The 19045-nt window shown below is 46.4% G+C and overlaps 1 protein-coding gene across 3 annotated transcripts in view; it reads left to right on the top strand.

Moving 5' to 3' along the window:
- The window catches only part of NCKAP5L (NCK associated protein 5 like), a 66995-nt gene that overhangs the window by 30173 nt on the left and 17777 nt on the right, over positions 1-19045 (top strand). For all 3 annotated transcript variants that reach the window (XM_075265509.1, XM_075265510.1, XM_075265508.1), the window contains exons 2-4: positions 1945-2006; positions 5124-5225; positions 6912-6980. In XM_075265509.1, coding sequence (XP_075121610.1) covers positions 5127-5225; positions 6912-6980 — 168 coding nt within the window. In that variant the 5' untranslated portion in view covers positions 1945-2006; positions 5124-5126. The remainder of the gene's footprint in view (positions 1-1944; positions 2007-5123; positions 5226-6911; positions 6981-19045) is intronic.

The raw sequence follows: 19045 nt of genomic DNA, 5'->3' as shown, positions 1-19045 counted from the left end.
GTGGGAGCTATAGAAAAAAGCCAACTGTTGGAATCAGTGGAGTGGGGGCTATTAAATGATGCAAAGAGCTCGTGAAGGGTCCACTTTTTTGTGAGGTGGTTCACCATGCATCCAATTTGTTTTTCAGATCAAATCCACATTTTTCCCTCTTGTCATGTTCTGCAAACCATTTCTAAACTTCTCTTAAGTTTGGCAAGTGATCATACAAAAGAGGCTATTACCATTTTATTATTTATTTATATAGCACCATTAATTCCATGGTGCTTTACATTTGGGGGTTACATGCAATTTGGGGGTTACATACAATACACAGAATATACAGGTAGATATAATACTAACAATGACCGACTGGCACAGTGGGTTAGAGGGCCCTGCCTGCGAGGGCTATCAATGTAATATCCACATGAGTGTCAGGACCCAGGGGGTTCTAGAAGAATATTGCCCAGAACATCACTCTGCATTCTCAAACTCGCGTGCATATATATATATATATATATATATATATATATATATATATATATATATATATATATATATATATATATATATATATATTTATATTTATATATAAAATTTATTATTATTATTTTTTTTATTATTATTATTATTTTGGTTACCCAGTACATTTTGCAGCTTTAGCTCTCTGGTGGACTTGGCTATCCTTGGTTCTATCACTGAGCTGTGGGTACCATGACCTTATTTCTAGTTTACCTGTTGTCCCTCCTTTCACCTCTTTTGGCATACACTGTCCTACAAGACCTGTTATTATTTTGGAGATGTGCTGACCAACCTATTTGGCACATAATCTTCAAGAGCTGACTGTTGTCCTGCTGCCTCATATATCTCTGTATGTGACAGGAGCTCTAACTTGTAAGTGGGTCCAGTGTTATAGCTGATCATAGTACTTATAGCTCAAATGTCTCCGAAGATAAAAAAAAAAAAAAACGAACACACTATGTAGTTAGATCAAAGCCAGTTTCTGTTAAATACAGGAGCTTAATGTGCACCCCTTCTTTTGGATAACTTTTGCTTCAGATGTATTATTTTTAAATTTAGCATATTGGTTAGTCACTACTTACTTGATGTTGCAGCTCAGCCCCATTCATTGAAATGGGACTGAGCTGCAGCATGGCCATGAGACTCACTGGATGGGATGTCACTGGCCTGAAAAAGTACTACCCCAATATGAGAAAGTGAAGAGATCATTGACTGATCTTGGCACCCCAAATATGCTCTTTAGAACTGAAAATCATACAGCTATATAGCAAGCATCACTTGTGTGAACTATGGCTGACAAAGAGGCATACTAGAAAGTGGTGAAGAAAAAATGTATGACCAAGGGCATATATATATGTTCACGCATAGTAGTATGTGTATTTGCTTATTTATGAATTACCCAGTTACAGTGGCTAATAAAAGGACCGGTTAGGAAGGTGATGAGACGTATTGTATATTTGGATAAGGCAGCATTGCCGCATATCAGCGTAAGGCAGCATTTCTCTCCGCTGCTATCTAGCTGGTTACAGTATTTTCTTAGTGCTCCTTAGCTTGCGCCAGTCTGTAGCTGCAGTGTCCTTTTGAAGCACAAGGGTAATGTGAGGTAACTGGTATGGTCGTGCCGATCAGGTTCTTATACGTTCTACAGAGTCAAGCATTTAATTACAGAATGGCCCAGAAGGCCGGAGCTGTAATGCTGTGCATTGTACCGTGCAGAGCGCTTAAAGAACACACATCACTAAAGAGGTCACAAACAGATGTGATTAAGGTCTCTAGGGAATAATGGGCCTGGGTTAGACCCCTGGCTCTAATGGTATAGTATCCAGCGTATGAGCTATGACTGATAATCACACATGAAGATCACTCTATATAATTGATGTTTAACTTGCACCCAGGAGTATGTGTAATTTATGCTTGAAATAATGCTGATCTTTGTTTTGTGTGCAGGTGTAGTGACATGCTGTGGACCCCGCACGCATCCAGTTTCCGGGTATGACATCACATACGAGGTGAGAGCAGGATCAGATTTTGCCTATGTATCCCCAGATTTTTGTGGAGTAAAAACCCACAGGATGATCTGTCTCTGAGGATCCAGATATAGCCTCCCCACATGTGCATATAACACAGGAGGCTGGGCATACAGGGAAAGACCTAATCTCTCTAATCCTTCCAACCAGATGGGAAATGTCTAGTCACTTATTTGTCACTAAAACACGAAGAGGTTACCTTCTCGCAAGAACCATATTTTGCAGGCCTGCTGGCTCCTTGGTATATCTAGGGAAAGGAAAAGGCTCTGCATGGTTAAGTCCACTTTATTATCTGAAAGGGAGTAAATACAGACCTTCTTGTATGTAATCCTCGCCTATTACAATTTATGTTCAGAATGTTCTATACATCTGGTACACACAGAGCTGTAAATACAGAGTCTTCTCTGTAACCAAATTCACATGGCTTTCTAAGTATTTGAAATGGTGAATAGATAATTCATCCAGAAACATTGGATGAGCTCATATGACTTAGACTAGAAATCTATAACTTTAGTATATTGGAGACACGCAACTTCTATTTCTGCCAAGTGGACTTGTGTAGGATCCACTGGCAGCTGTTACTAGTAAAGGCAGCATTATATTTGTTATGCGTTCTAGTATTTTATAGTTTATGTATTGTAAGGCTACATTATTTGTTATACACTGTATAATTTTTATTGTAGATTTATATCAACTCTTAGGCGGAGTTCACACCTGCGCTTGAAGTTCGTTTGGGGATCCGTTTCCCTTTCCGCTTGAAAGATGTAGAGAGAAAAGGGCTGCAAGCATTTTTAACCCTCTTCAGGTGGAAACCCGGTGAACCCCACATAGGGTCCATGGGTTACCGCAGGTAACCACTACTTTAAGCGGGTTAGGTTTAGGGGTCCCCAAGCGGAACGCAAATGTGAACCTAGCCTGAGCATTACTATTTCACTATAATATTTAGAGATGAGCGAACACTAAAATGTTCGAGGTTCGAAATTCCATTCGAACAGCCGCTCACTGTTCGAGTGTTCGAATGGGTTTCGAACCCCATTATAGTCTATGGGGAACATAAACTCGTTAAGGGGGAAACCCAAATTCGTGTCTGGAGGGTCACCAAGTCCACTATGACACCCCAGGAAATGATACCAACACCCTGGAATGACACTGGGACAGCAGGGGAAGCATGTCTGGGGGCATAAAAGTCACTTTATTTCATGGAAATCCCTGTCAGTTTGCGATTTTCGCAAGCTAACTTTTCCCCATAGAAATGCATTGGCCAGTGCTGATTGGCCAGAGTACGGAACTCGACCAATCAGCGCTGGCTCTGCTGGAGGAGGCGGAGTCTAAGATCGCTCCACACCAGTCTCCATTCAGGTCCGACCTTAGACTCCGCCTCCTCCGGCAGAGCCAGCGCTGATTGGCCGAAGGCTGGCCAATGCATTCCTATGCGAATGCAGAGACTTAGCAGTGCTGAGTCAGTTTTGCTCAACTACACATCTGATGCACACTCGGCACTGCTACATCAGATGTAGCAATCTGATGTAGCAGAGCCGAGGGTGCACTAGAACCCCTGTGCAAACTCAGTTCACGCTAATAGAATGCATTGGCCAGCGCTGATTGGCCAATGCATTCTATTAGCCCGATGAAGTAGAGCTGAATTGTGTGTGTTAAGCACACACATTCAGCACTGCTTCATCACGCCAATACAATGCATTAGCCAGTGCTGATTGGCCAGAGTACGGAATTCGGCCAATCAGCGCTGGCTCTGCTGGAGGAGGCGGAGTCTAAGGTCGGACCTGAATGGAGACTGGTGTGGAGCGATCTTAGACTCCGCCTCCTCCAGCAGAGCCAGCGCTGATTGGCCGAATTCCGTACTCTGGCCAATCAGCGCTGGCCAATGCATTCTATTAGCCCGATGAAGTAGAGCTGAATGTGTGTGCTTAGCACACCATTCAGCTCTACTTCATCGGGCTAATAGAATGCATTGGCCAAAATCACCGATAGAGCCCCAAAAAGTTATTTTTAATAACATTCCCCCCTAAATAAAGGTTATCCCTAGCTATCCCTGCCTGTACAGCTATCCCTGTCTCATAGTCACAAAGTTCACATTCTCATATGACCCGGATTTGAAATCCACTATTTGTCTAAAATGGAGGTCACCTGATTTCGGCAGCCAATGACTTTTTCCAATTTTTTTCAATGCCCCCGGTGTCGTAGTTCCTGTCCCACCTCCCCTGCGCTGTTATTGGTGCAAAAAAGGCACCAGGGAAGGTGGGAGGGGAATCGAATTTTGGCGCACTTTACCACGCGGTGTTCGATTCGAACATGGCGAACACCCTGATATCCGATCGAACATGTGTTCGATAGAACACTGTTCGCTCATCTCTAATAATATTGTTTTTTTGCTATTTCTTTCTGACTTGTAATAGCAAGGCTTCATTCCGGTATCAGAAATGATTAAGTTGCATAAAGTAAAGGCCATATTTTGGTCATACAAATAAAGAAATTATCCATAGACCAAAAAAGAGCTAAAATCCAGAAATGGGAATCAGCACTTCCAGAAACGCATGACTTTGATTCCAGGTCCTGGAATGTCTGGCCATTCTGGCTACTGAAAATTCTGTATACATAAATGACTAGATCAACCTTCTATATAATCTCTTCAATTCTCTTAGATTATATTCTTGGTTGGATCTGTTTTGAGATGGTATGGTCACCATTACTGTCCACATGAGGCTAGTCACCCAAAATCTGCCACCTCGGGCAGCAATGCAATAAAGGAAACTGTTAAATCTATTCTCTTTACTAACAGCCAATTGCCAGAAAGCAAGAAAGTATCTAAATGGGATGTTAATTTTTTTTGTGGTTCATGTTCAGCTGTGATAAAGGTCACAGATGGCAGGAAATTCTTTCACATGTACATACAACGCAATATGTGCTATTTGGTATTTTTAGACCCTAGTTTGCTTCTGCGTCTTAATGGATATGTGGCCTTTCTATTTCTGACCATATCAAATGTCATATTTTCTGTTTCCATTGTTTTGAAGTCTAGCAATGGATACTGTTTTGTCTACATACCTAATATCATTCATTTGGTGTATCCTCTGTGTTTAGAGAATGACGTCTGAGGTGGAGGAAGAGATCCGGCTCCTTGGTGGAGGGGTGTCTGAACCACTGGTCATTCAGGAACTTTTGGAGCGATTGCGGGAGCTTGAGGTGAGGGGTATTCTAAGAACGTGTTTGTCTCTCCTTTCAGGTAGCACGTAAATAATGCCAGTGATGAACCAAGTCTTCAAGGATTATCCTTCACATTATTTGGCATGAGAGGCCATATATTAGAGTTGCACCAAAGCCTAGGCTTAGTGAAATACTAAAAAAAAAATCCTTAGGGAACAATTACTAAATTGTATATCCACATGGGTTAGAGAAATTCCTTCACATGTTATATTATAGGCAACTACCAACTAAGTCTGTGATCAGCTGTTGGGTCAGAAGTGTCTGCTGAGGCCTCTCGACTGTCCCCTCTCGACAGACTTTGGGGACATGAAGGTTGATCTCCACATAGTTCATGCTTTTGTTTTACCAGTAGATAAGCCATTGCCAGAAGTGTCTGGCAGCAGCTTGTCGTCTCCTCCTCCCTATTGAATGTTTCTTACATACCGATAAAGGCTCCCCAGAACTAGCATTAACCAGACCTGTCACTTGTACAATAAGGAAGAGGTAGTTTAGAGGTTATCCAATCCTAAATTATTTAAAACCAAATAATAATGTTATCATTGTGCAAACATTACGTAATGTTACATGGTAAGGCTCCAAAAAGATTGAAGCCAGAGCAGAGGGGTTTGAGCTGTAGTACTGGTAGTCTAAAATCGCTTCTCTGAAATGGTCAAACCTTATAGTAAATACTTGTATTCCACATTACATAACAATCCTGGAGCATTGTGGGAAGTGCATTGTCCTTACACAATCTGACACTATAAATCAGTATTGACAATGTCAAACTTTATAGGGACACACCCCTTTGACAAGATGAATGGTAACTCCCAGTTGCCAAATCATCAACTTTCTAGAGGAGGAACAGAGGAATGATCTAGTGCATAGTTCTAATACAAGATGGTATCGGTATTCCCTAAAACGGGCATGTCAGGAGTGGAGAGATATCCTCTTTAAGAGAACCTTTCATCGCTTCCACCAACTCCAGTTTTTTCTCTAATAGATTTTTTTTTTTTTTTTTACTAGCCCCCGCCATTCCCAAGCAATTGGTGTGGATAGTTTTAGTTTATGATAATAGACTCTGTACTGTCAAGTTGGTGGTGTTAGAAAAACACCCCATGACTGCTCCTGGCTAAGTATATGCCTCTAATTGGTCCTTAATAATATTGCTTTGGTCCCACCCACTTGACAATACAGAGCCTAATTAACATGCCAGACTTCAAAGCTAATGGCCCTTATTGCCCAGGAACGATGAGGCTAGAGAAAAAATTTCAGCTGCGTGTAGGAGTTGTCAATGGCAGAAAGTCCACTGGGGTCCATTTTATCTATCAATATCCAAGCTTAAACTCCTTTGTTCTTGCTTCAATCTTGTTAAACCATCATCATACAAAAAGTGGGATTAAAGTATTTTGGGTCCTTTGGACCTCCCTAGATATAATGTTTTGTTCTAGTAACTGGATCATTGTAAGTGGTGGTAATGTAATGTAGGCCACTTGCACCAGTGTAAATTCTCCATAATCTGCTCTTCCATGATCCTCCCGAAGAAGTGCCAAAAGTCATGTAATACATTTCCTTTTAGAGTCACCAAAACCTGCAGTGATCAGCCCATATGAAGTACTGAGCAATTGGTCCTATAGTTTCTTTATATCTGACTTGTAAATTCTGTTCTCATTTTATTGTCTTCTGCAGGCTGAAAACACTGCTCTTGCTCAAGCCAATGAAACCCAACGGGAAACTTATGAACGTTGCCTTGATGAGGTGAGTCTTGTCGATTCCAGTAGAGATGTAATATATAGTGATTTTCTTATTACTGGTTCAACAGGATTCCACCGCTTAATTTAATAAAAGCCGTTGTGTTGTGGCAGCCATTCATGTGCTATGAACACATCTTGCACACCTGAGCTGATGTCGGAGTCCTGTCGATTCAGTTTACGAGATATGTCTTGTATCCATGTATAATATAAAGAGCAGATATGACATTGTAGTCCAGCAGTGAGTGCAGCCAGAGGACAAGCCTTACAATGCTTTGCTTATGAAACTTGAGGGGCTGCATTTCCATGACATGGTTAGATAGTAAGATAGCTGTATACTACAAACAGCTGCGGGAATGCAAATATTTTACAGCCCACGGCTGGCTTCAATTATTGTGTCACCCATGTGGAATGTCAGAAATCTCGTCCGGCATGCAAATCCTGGTGATAAGAGTTAATATATAGAACTCTGAGAACAGCTCCTAAATCTTACAACTGAGCTATAAGTTGTCCCATGGCAGAATGGGAAAGGAACAGCTTCAACAAAACAATTTTCAGCATGGGTTTAACATTTGCTATTAGATTCTATTATATTATAGTCATAATGCTGGCACTTGAGAGTGAAACATTTACACAATTTGTACTAAGCCTATTAGAAGCCTTGGGGCACAATTGTTTGCGGTCTTATATTTTGGGTGAATCTAAGCATTCTTTTAGCATTGTAATTATTGGATTAAACAAACATGATTGTGTTACAAATATAGGGGAAATTCTGCAGTTTTGGGCTAAATGCAGAATCTTTCTTTGGAATCTGTCAGCTAAATACTGATTCTGAACATGGTGCCAAGGTCAGGCCTACGAGTGGTAGGTACAAGGGAACCACCATTGATTACGCAACATCAATATTGCTGCAGTTTGCATTTGTTGGCTGCCATGCCGTGTATGGGGTTCCTCATACATTAAAGATTGCTACATGTAAATGCAGCAAATAGGTGAGCAGCAAATGATTTATTCCTGATCATTGTCTTTTCCTGATTAATCCATATAAAAGGACCTTACAGCCACTCTCTTCTTACCCATCTACTGGATAGATGATCAGTATTAAACATGTGAGGTGCCCAATAGTTTGAGCCCACTAGAGATGAGCGAACACTAAAATGTTCGAGGTTCGAAATTCGATTCGAACAGCCGCTCAATGTTCGTGTGTTCGAACGGGTTTCGAACCCCATTATAGTCTATGGGGAACAGATACTCGTTAAGGGGGAAACCCAAATCCGTGTCTGGAGGGTCACCAAGTCCACTATGACACCCCAGGAAATGATGCCAACACCTCTGGAATGACACTGGGACAGCAGGGGAAGCATGTCTGGGGGCATCTAACACACCAAAGACCCTCTATTACCCCAACATCACAGCCTAACAACTACACACTTTACACACTCAATACCACCTCTCTGACAGTAGGAAAACACCTTGAAACATGTGTATTTGGCACTTGCAGTGAGGAGAGCTTGTCACCAGCAGTGAATTTGGCCCTTGTAGTAAGTTGAGGTTGGCACCAACATTTGTTTTGAAAATCAGGGTGGATTGAGCCTCTAACCAGCAGAGTTTGGGCAAATTCATGGTGGAGGGAGCCTCTAAAAACCCCAGTTTGGACCAATTCATGGTGGAGGGAGCCTCTAACCAGCCCAGTTTGGGCAAATTCATGGTGGAGGGAGCCTCTAAAAAACCCAGTTTGGACCAATTCATGGTGGAGGGAGCCTCTAACCAGCCCAGTTTGGACCAATTAATGGTGGAGGGAGCCTCTAACCAGCCCAGTTTGGACCAATTAATGGTGGAGGGAGCCTCTAACCACCCCAGTTTGGACCAATTCATGGTGGAGGAAGCCTCTAAACAGCCCAGTTTGGGCAAATTCATGGTGGAGGGAGCCTCTAAAAAACCCAGTTTGGACCAATTCATGGTGGAGGGAGCCTCTAACCAGCCCAGTTTGGACCAATTAATGGTGGAGGGAGCCTCTAAACAGCCAAGTTTGGACCAATTCATGGTGGAGGGAGCCTCTAAAAACCCCAGTTTGGACCAATTCATGGTGGAGGGAGCCTCTAACCAGCCCAGTTTGGGCAAATTCATGGTGGAGGGAGCCTCTAAACAGCCCAGTTTGGGCAAATTCATGGTGGAGGGAGCCTCTAACCAGCCCAGTTTGGACCAATTAATGGTGGAGGGAGCCTCTAACCAGCCCAGTTTGGACCAATTAATGGTGGAGGGAGCCTCTAACCACCCCAGTTTGGATCAATTCATGGTGGAGGGAGCCTCTAACCAGCCCAGTTTGGACCAATTCATGGTGGAGGGAGCCTCTAAAAAACCCAGTTTGGACCAATTCATGGTGGAGGGAGCCTCTAAACAGCCCAGTTTGGGCAAATTCATGGTGGAGGGAGCCTCTAAAAACCCCAGTTTGGACCAATTCATGGTGGAGGGAGCCTCTAACCAGCCCAGTTTGGGCAAATTCATGGTGGAGGGAGCCTCTAAAAAACCCAGTTTGGACCAATTCATGGTGGAGGGAGCCTCTAACCAGCCCAGTTTGGGCAAATTCATGGTGGAGGGAGCCTCTAACCAGCCCAGTTTGGACCAATTAATGGTGGAGGGAGCCTCTAACCAGCCCAGTTTGGACCAATTAATGGTGGAGGGAGCCTCTAACCACCCCAGTTTGGACCAATTCATGGTGGAGGGAGCCTCTAAACAGCCCAGTTTGGGCAAATTCATGGTGGAGGGAGCCTCTAAAAAACCCAGTTTGGACCAATTCATGGTGGAGGGAGCCTCTAACCAGCCCAGTTTGGACCAATTAATGGTGGAGGGAGCCTCTAAACAGCCAAGTTTGGACCAATTCATGGTGGAGGGAGCCTCTAAAAACCCCAGTTTGGACCAATTCATGGTGGAGGGAGCCTCTAACCAGCCCAGTTTGGGCAAATTCATGGTGGAGGGAGCCTCTAAACAGCCCAGTTTGGGCAAATTCATGGTGGAGGGAGCCTCTAACCAGCCCAGTTTGGACCAATTAATGGTGGAGGGAGCCTCTAACCAGCCCAGTTTGGACCAATTAATGGTGGAGGGAGCCTCTAACCAGCCCAGTTTGGACCAATTAATGGTGGAGGGAGCCTCTAACCACCCCAGTTTGGACCAATTCATGGTGGAGGGAGCCTCTAACCAGCCCAGTTTGGACCAATTCATGGTGGAGGGAGCCTCTAAAAAACCCAGTTTGGACCAATTCATGGTGGAGGGAGCCTCTAAACAGCCCAGTTTGGGCAAATTCATGGTGGAGGGAGCCTCTAAAAAACCCAGTTTGGACCAATTCATGGTGGAGGGAGCCTCTAACCAGCCCAGTTTGGACCAATTAATGGTGGAGGGAGCCTCTAAACAGCCAAGTTTGGACCAATTCATGGTGGAGGGAGCCTCTAAAAACCCCAGTTTGGACCAATTCATGGTGGAGGGAGCCTCTAACCAGCCCAGTTTGGACCAATTAATGGTGGAGGGAGCCTCTAACCAGCCCAGTTTGGACCAATTAATGGTGGAGGGAGCCTCTAACCACCCCAGTTTGGACCAATTCATGGTGGAGGGAGCCTCTAAACAGCCCAGTTTGGGCAAATTCATGGTGGAGGGAGCCTCTAAAAAACCCAGTTTGGACCAATTCATGGTGGAGGGAGCCTCTAACCAGCCCAGTTTGGACCAATTAATGGTGGAGGGAGCCTCTAAACAGCCAAGTTTGGACCAATTCATGGTGGAGGAAGCCTCTAAAAACCCCAGTTTGGACCAATTCATGGTGGAGGGAGCCTCTAACCAGCCCAGTTTGGACCAATTAATGGTGGAGGGAGCCTCTAACCAGCCCAGTTTGGACCAATTAATGGTGGAGGGAGCCTCTAACCACCCCAGTTTGGACCAATTCATGGTGGAGGGAGCCTCTAAACAGCCCAGTTTGGGCAAATTCATGGTGGATGGAGCCTCTAAAAAACCCAGTTTGGACCAATTCATGGTGGAGGGAGCCTCTAACCAGCCCAGTTTGGACCAATTAATGGTGGAGGGAGCCTCTAACCACCCCAGTTTGGACCAATTCATGGTGGAGGGAGCCTCTAACCAGCCCAGTTTGGACCAATTCATGGTGGAGGGAGCCTCTAAAAAACCCAGTTTGGACCAATTCATGGTGGAGGGAGCCTCTAAACAGCCCAGTTTGGGCAAATTCATGGTGGAGGGAGCCTCTAAAAAACCCAGTTTGGACCAATTCATGGTGGAGGGAGCCTCTAACCAGCCCAGTTTGGACCAATTAATGGTGGAGGGAGCCTCTAAACAGCCAAGTTTGGACCAATTCATGGTGGAGGGAGCCTCTAAAAACCCCAGTTTGGACCAATTCATGGTGGAGGGAGCCTCTAACCAGCCCAGTTTGGACCAATTAATGGTGGAGGGAGCCTCTAACCAGCCCAGTTTGGACCAATTAATGGTGGAGGGAGCCTCTAACCACCCCAGTTTGGACCAATTCATGGTGAAGGGAGCCTCTAAAAACCCGTTTGGACCAATTCATGGTGGAGGGAGCCTCTAACCAGCCCAGTTTGGGCAAATTCATGGTGGAGGGAGCCTCTAAACAGCCCAGTTTGGGCAAATTCATGGTGGAGGGAGCCTCTAACCAGCCCAGTTTGGACCAATTAATGGTGGAGGGAGCCTCTAACCAGCCCAGTTTGGACCAATTAATGGTGGAGGGAGCCTCTAACCAGCCCAGTTTGGACCAATTAATGGTGGAGGGAGCCTCTAACCACCCCAGTTTGGACCAATTCATGGTGGAGGGAGCCTCTAAACAGCCCAGTTTGGGCAAATTCATGGTGGATGGAGCCTCTAAAAATCCCAGTTTGGACCAATTCATGGTGGAGGGAGCCTCTAACCAGCCCAGTTTGGACCAATTAATGGTGGAGGGAGCCTCTAAACAGCCAAGTTTGGACCAATTCATGGTGGAGGGAGCCTCTAAAAACCCCAGTTTGGACCAATTCATGGTGGAGGGAGCCTCTAACCAGCCCAGTTTGGGCAAATTCATGGTGGAGGGAGCCTCTAAACAGCCCAGTTTGGGCAAATTCATGGTGGAGGGAGCCTCTAACCAGCCCAGTTTGGACCAATTAATGGTGGAGGGAGCCTCTAACCAGCCCAGTTTGGACCAATTCATGGTGGAGGGAGCCTCTAACCAGCCCAGTTTGGACCAATTAATGGTGGAGGGAGCCTCTAACCACCCCAGTTTGGACCAATTCATGGTGGAGGGAGCCTCTAACCAGCCCAGTTTGGACCAATTCATGGTGGAGGGAGCCTCTAAAAAACCCAGTTTGGACCAATTCATGGTGGAGGGAGCCTCTAAACAGCCCAGTTTGGGCAAATTCATGGTGGAGGGAGCCTCTAAAAAACCCAGTTTGGACCAATTCATGGTGGAGGGAGCCTCTAACCAGCCCAGTTTGGACCAATTAATGGTGGAGGGAGCCTCTAAACAGCCAAGTTTGGACCAATTCATGGTGGAGGGAGCCTCTAAAAACCCCAGTTTGGACCAATTCATGGTGGAGGGAGCCTCTAACCAGCCCAGTTTGGACCAATTAATGGTGGAGGGAGCCTCTAACCAGCCCAGTTTGGACCAATTCATGGTGGAGGGAGCCTCTAACCACCCCAGTTTGGACCAATTCATGGTGGAGGGAGCCTCTAAACAGCCAAGTTTGGACCAATTCATGGTGAAGGGAGCCTCTAAAAACCCGTTTGGACCAATTCATGGTGGAGGGAGCCTCTAACCAGCCCAGTTTGGGCAAATTCATGGTGGAGGGAGCCTCTAAACAGCCCAGTTTGGGCAAATTCATGGTGGAGGGAGCCTCTAACCAGCCCAGTTTGGACCAATTAATGGTGGAGGGAGCCTCTAACCAGCCCAGTTTGGACCAATTAATGGTGGAGGGAGCCTCTAACCACCCCAGTTTGGATCAATTCATGGTGGAGGGAGCCTCTAACCAGCCCAGTTTGGACCAATTCATGGTGGAGGGAGCCTCTAAAAAGCCCAGTTTGGACCAATTCATGGTGGAGGGAGCCTCTAAACAGCCCAGTTTGGGCAAATTCATGGTGGAGGGAGCCTCTAAACAGCCCAGTTTGGGCAAATTCATGGTGGAGGGAGCCTCTAACCAGCCCAGTTTGGACCAATTAATGGTGGAGGGAGCCTCTAACCAGCCCAGTTTGGACCAATTCATGGTGGAGGGAGCCTCTAAACAGCCCAGTTTTGGCAAATTCATGGTGGAAGGAGCCTCTAACCAGCAGAGTTGTGGGAAAGCAGGGTGGAGGGAGCCTCTAACCAGCAGAGTTGGTGGAAATCAGGGTGGAGGGAGCCTCTAACCAGCAGAGTTGGGGGAAATCATGTTGGAGGGAGCCTAGTATTAGCAGAATTGTGCAACGCTTATGGTGGATGAGTATGAGGATGCGGAGGAATTGGAGAGGTTGAGTACAGACATGGAGTTTCATGTTGGGGTGCTTTACACAGGTGGGCACAAAAATGAAGGCTCTATCCAGTGGTGGTTCATTTTTATCAAAGTGAGCCGGTCGGCACTCTCAGCTGACAGACGGGTGCGCTTGTCAGTGATGATGCCACCGGCTGCACTGAACACCCTCTCAGATAGGACGCTGGCGGCAGGACAGGACAGCACCTCCAAGGCATATAGGGCAAGTTCAAGCCACAGGTCCAACTTCGACACCCAATACGTGTAGGGCGCAGAGGGGTCGGAGAGGACAGGGCTGTGGTCGGAAAGGTATTCCCGCAACATGCGCCTATACTTCTCACGCCTGGTGACACTAGGACCCTCCGTGGCGGCACTTTGGCGAGGGGGTGCCATCAAGGTGTCCCAGACCTTAGACAGTGTGCCCCTCGTTTGTGTGGACCGGTGAGAACTTGGTTGCCTACTGGAGGAACTGCCCTCCCTGCCGCCAACGTCACATGCTGGAAACATCTCCATCATATTCTGCACCAATTGCCTGTGGCAAGCATTGATGCGATTGGCCCTCCCCTCTACCGGAATAAAAGACGAGATGTTGTTTTTATACCGGGGGTCAAGGATAGCAAAGATCCAGTACTGGTTGTCCTCCATGATTTTGACAATACGCTTGTCGGTTGTAAAGCACCCCAACATGAACTCAGCCATGTCTGCCACAGTGTTAGTTGGCATGACTCCTCTGGCCCCACCGGAAAGTTCAATCTCCATTTCCTCCTCATCCTCCATGTCTACCCATCCGCGCTGCAACAATGGGACGATTCGAAGTTGCCCGGAAGCCTCCTGTATCACCATCACATCATCGGACAACTCTTCTTCCTCCTCCTCCTCCTCCTCCTCCTCCTCCTCCATTAAACGCAGTGAAGCGGACAGATGTGTGGACCTACTCTCCAGCTGTGACGGATCGGATGCTATCCCTAACTCCTCTGTGTGATCTGAGTTATCCCTGATGTCAATCAGGGATTCTCTCAGAACACACAAGAGCGGGATTGTAAGGCTCACCATCGCATCCTCAGAGCTCACCCTCCTTGTGGACTCCTCAAAGACCCGTAGGATGTCACAAAGGTCTCTCATCCATGGCCACTCATGGATGTGAAACTGAGGCAGCTGACTTTGTGGCACCCTAGGGTTTTGTAGCTGGTATTCCATCAAAGGTCTCTGCTGCTCAACCACTCTATTCAACATCTGAAACGTTGAGTTCCAGCGTGTGGGGACGTCGCACAAAAGCCGGTGTTGTGGCACATGCAGGCGTTGCTGGAGAGATTTTAAGCTAGCAGCGGCTACTGTCGACTTGCGAAAGTGGGCGCACATGCGCCGCACTTTCACCAGTAGCTCTGGAACATTGGGGTAGCTCTTTAGGAAACGTTGCACCACTAGGTTGAAGACGTGGGCCAGGCATGGAACATGTTGGAGTCCGGCAAGCTCCAGAGCTGCTACCAGGTTCCGGCCGTTATCACAAACGACCATGCCTGGGCCCAGGTGCAGCGGCTCAAACCATATTGCCGTCTCATCGAGGAGGGCATCCCTCACCTCGGAGGCAGTGTGCTGTCTGTCCCCCAAGCTGATCAGCTTCAGCACAGCCTGCTGACGTCTACCAACGCCAGTGCTGCAACGTTTCCAACTCGTAGCTGGGGTCAATCTAACAGCGGAGGAGGAGGCGGTGGCGGAGGAGGAGGCGGTGGCGGAGGAGGAGGCGGTAGAGGAGGAGGAGGAGGGGGGTGTTCTTCTCGTGTCCCTGCCAGGAATGTTAGGCGGGGAGACGAGGTACACCGGGCCAGTTTGGGAAGCAGTCCCAGCCTCAACTACATTCACCCAGTGTGCCGTCAGTGAAATGTAGCGTCCCTGTCCGCATGCACTTGTCCACGCGTCGGTGGTCAAGTGGACCTTTGTGCAAAGCGCGGAACTAAGGGCCCGCCTGATGTTGAGTGACACGTGCTGGTGCAAGGCGGGGACGGCACACCGGGAGAAGTAGTGACGGCTAGGGACGGCATAGCGAGGTGCCGCAGTTGCCATCAGGTCCAGGAAGGCGGGAGTTTCAACAAGCCGGAACGCCAACATCTCCTGGGCCAGCAGTTTAGCGATGTTGGCGTTCAAGGCTTGCGCGTGTGGGTGGTTAGCAGTGTATTTCTGCCGCCGCTCCAATGTCTGAGAGATGGTGGGTTGTTGTAAAGAAACGCCTGATGGTGCCTTTGATGGTGCAGGAGAAGGAGATAAGACAGGACCAGGGGAGGATGAGGTAGAAGTCAACAAAGTGGCGGAGGCAGATGAAGTGGTGTCCTGGCTCGTCCTCTGGAGTGCATCGCCAGCACAGTCAGCAGTGGCAGTGGCAGAGGCAGAGGCAGTGGCAGAGACAGTGGCAGTGGCGTGAACGGCAGGCGGCCTTTGTCCTGCCGTTGCTGCCTGCCACTGATTCCAGTGCTTGGATTCCAAATGACGGCGCATTGAAGTGGTGGACAGGTTGCTCTTCTCAGAGCCCCTAATCAATTTCGAGAGGCAAATTGTGCAGACAACACTATATCTGTCCTCGGCGCATTCCTTGAAAAAACTCCACACCTTCGAGAAACGTGCCCTCGAGGTGGGAGTTTTTCGGGGCTGGGTACGAACTGGAACATCTTGGGAGATTCCGGGTGTGGCCTGGCTTCGCCTAAGCTGCTGACCTCTGCCTCTGCCTCTAGCTACCCTTTTTGGTGCTGCACCTGCCTCAACATCCACACTACTTTCCCCGCTTGACATCCCCCCTGTCCAGGTCGGGTCAGTGTCCTCATCATCCACCACTTCCTCTTCCAACTCCTGTCTCATCTCCTCCTCCCGCACAATGCGCCGGTCAACTGGATGCCCTGACGGCAACTGCGTCACATCATCGTCGATGAGGGTGGGTTGCTGGTCATCCACCACCAAATCGAACGGAGATGGAGGAGACTCTAGTGTTTGAGCATCTGGACACAGATGCTCCTCTGTTAGGTTCGTGGAATCGTGACGTGGAGAGGCAGGTTGAGGGACAATGAAAGGAGCGGAGAACAGCTCTGGGGAGCAGGGACAGTTTGGGTTATTGTTCTGTAAAGCTTCGGAATTTTGGGAGGAAGGAAGACAAGACTGTTGGGTAATAGGAGGAGAGGAGACAGAGTCTGACTGGCTGCTGGACAATGTGCTGTAAGCGTTCTCTGACAGCCATTGCAAGACCTGTTCCTGGTTCTCGGGCCTACTAAGGTTTGTACCCTGCAGTTTAGTTAATGTGGCAAGCAACCCTGGCACTGTGGAGTGGCGCAATGCTTGCTGCCCCACAGGAGTAGGCACGGGACGCCCTGTGGCTTCACTGCTACCTTGCTCCCCAGAACCATTCCCCCGACCTCGCCCACGGCCTCGTCCACGTCCCTTTCCGGGAGCCTTGCGCATTTTGAATTCCTAGTTAGAAATTGGCACTGTATACCAGTAGTAAAAATTGTGGGTGCACGTAACCCCAATATATTCTTTGAATTACCAGTCAGAAACTGGCACTATATGGCAGTAGCAAGAAATGAGGGTATTTATAACCCCAATATATTCTTTGAATTCCCAGTCAGACAATGGCACTGTATACCAGTAGTAAAAATTGTGGGTGCACGTAACCCCAATATATTCTTTGAATTCCCAGTCAGAAACTGGCACTATATGGCAGTAGCAAGAAATGAGGGTATTTGTATTCCCAATATACTCTTTAAATTCCCAGTCAGACAATGGCACTGTATACCAGTAGTAAAAATTGTGGGTGCACGTAACCCCAATATATTCTTTGAATTCCCAGTCAGACACTGGCACTATATGGCAGTAGCAAGAAATGAGGGTATTTGTATTCCCAATATACTCTTTAAATTCCCAGTCAGACAATGGCACTGTATACCAGTAGTAAAAATTGTGGGTGCACGTAACCCCAATATATTCTTTGAATTCCCAGTCAGAAACTGGCACTATATGGCAGTAGCAAGAAATGAGGGTATTTGTATTCCCAATATACTCTTTGAATTCCCAGTCAGACAATGGCACTGTATACCAGTAGTAAAAATTGTGGGTGCACGTAACCCCAATATATTCTTTGAATTCCCAGTCAGAAACTGGCACTATATGGCAGTAGCAAGAAATGAGGGTATTTGTATTCCCAATATACTCTTTGAATTCCCAGTCAGACAATGGCACTGTATACCAGTAGTAAAAATTGTGGGTGCACGTAACCCCAATATATTCTTTGAATTACCAGTCAGAAACTGGCACTATATGGCAGTAGCAAGAAATGAGGGTATTTATAACCCCAATATATTCTTTGAATTCCCAGTCAGACAATGGCACTGTATACCAGTAGTAAAAATTGTGGGTGCACGTAACCCCAATATATTCTTTGAATTCCCAGTCAGAAACTGGCACTATATGGCAGTAGCAAGAAATGAGGGTATTTGTATTCCCAATATACTCTTTGAATTCCCAGTCAGACAATGGCACTGTATACCAGTAGTAAAAATTGTGGGTGCACGTAACCCCAATATATTCTTTGAATTACCAGTCAGAAACTGGCACTATATGGCAGTAGCAAGAAATGAGGGTATTTATAACCCCAATATATTCTTTGAATTCCCAGTCAGACAATGGCACTGTATACCAGTAGTAAAAATTGTGGGTGCACGTAACCCCAATATATTCTTTGAATTCCCAGTCAGAAACTGGCACTATATGGCAGTAGCAAGAAATGAGGGTATTTGTATTCCCAATATACTCTTTGAATTCCCAGTCAGACAATGGCACTGTATACCAGTAGTAAAAATTGTGGGTGCACGTAACCCCAATATATTCTTTGAATTACCAGTCAGAAACTGGCACTATATGGCAGTAGCAAGAAATGAGGGTATTTATAACCCCAATATATTCTTTGAATTCCCAGTCAGACAATGGCACTGTATACCAGTAGTAAAAATTGTGGGTGCACGTAACCCCAATATATTCTTTGAATTCCCAGTCAGAATCTGGCACTATATGGCAGTAGCAAGAAATGAGGGTATTTGTATTCCCAATATACTCTTTGAATTCCCAGTCAGACAATGGCACTGTATACCAGTAGTAAAAATTGTGGGTGCACGTAACCCCAATATATTCTTTGAATTACCAGTCAGAAACTGGCACTATATGGCAGTAGCAAGAAATGAGGGTATTTATAACCCCAATATATTCTTTGAATTCCCAGTCAGACAATGGCACTGTATACCAGTAGTAAAAATTGTGGGTGCACGTAACCCCAATATATTCTTTGAATTACCAGTCAGAAACTGGCACTATATGGCAGTAGCAAGAAATGAGGGTATTTATAACCCCAATATATTCTTTGAATTCCCAGTCAGACAATGGCACTGTATACCAGTAGTAAAAATTGTGGGTGCACGTAACCCCAATATATTCTTTGAATTACCAGTCAGAAACTGGCACTATATGGCAGTAGCAAGAAATGAGGGTATTTGTATTCCCAATATACTCTTTGAATTCCCAGTCAAACAATGGCACTGTATACCAGTAGTAAAAATTG

Source organism: Leptodactylus fuscus, chromosome 2 (genome assembly GCF_031893055.1).
Source record: "Leptodactylus fuscus isolate aLepFus1 chromosome 2, aLepFus1.hap2, whole genome shotgun sequence".
Classification (NCBI taxonomy): domain Eukaryota; kingdom Metazoa; phylum Chordata; class Amphibia; order Anura; family Leptodactylidae; genus Leptodactylus; species Leptodactylus fuscus.
This window is presented reverse-complemented; position numbering and strand designations above follow the sequence as displayed.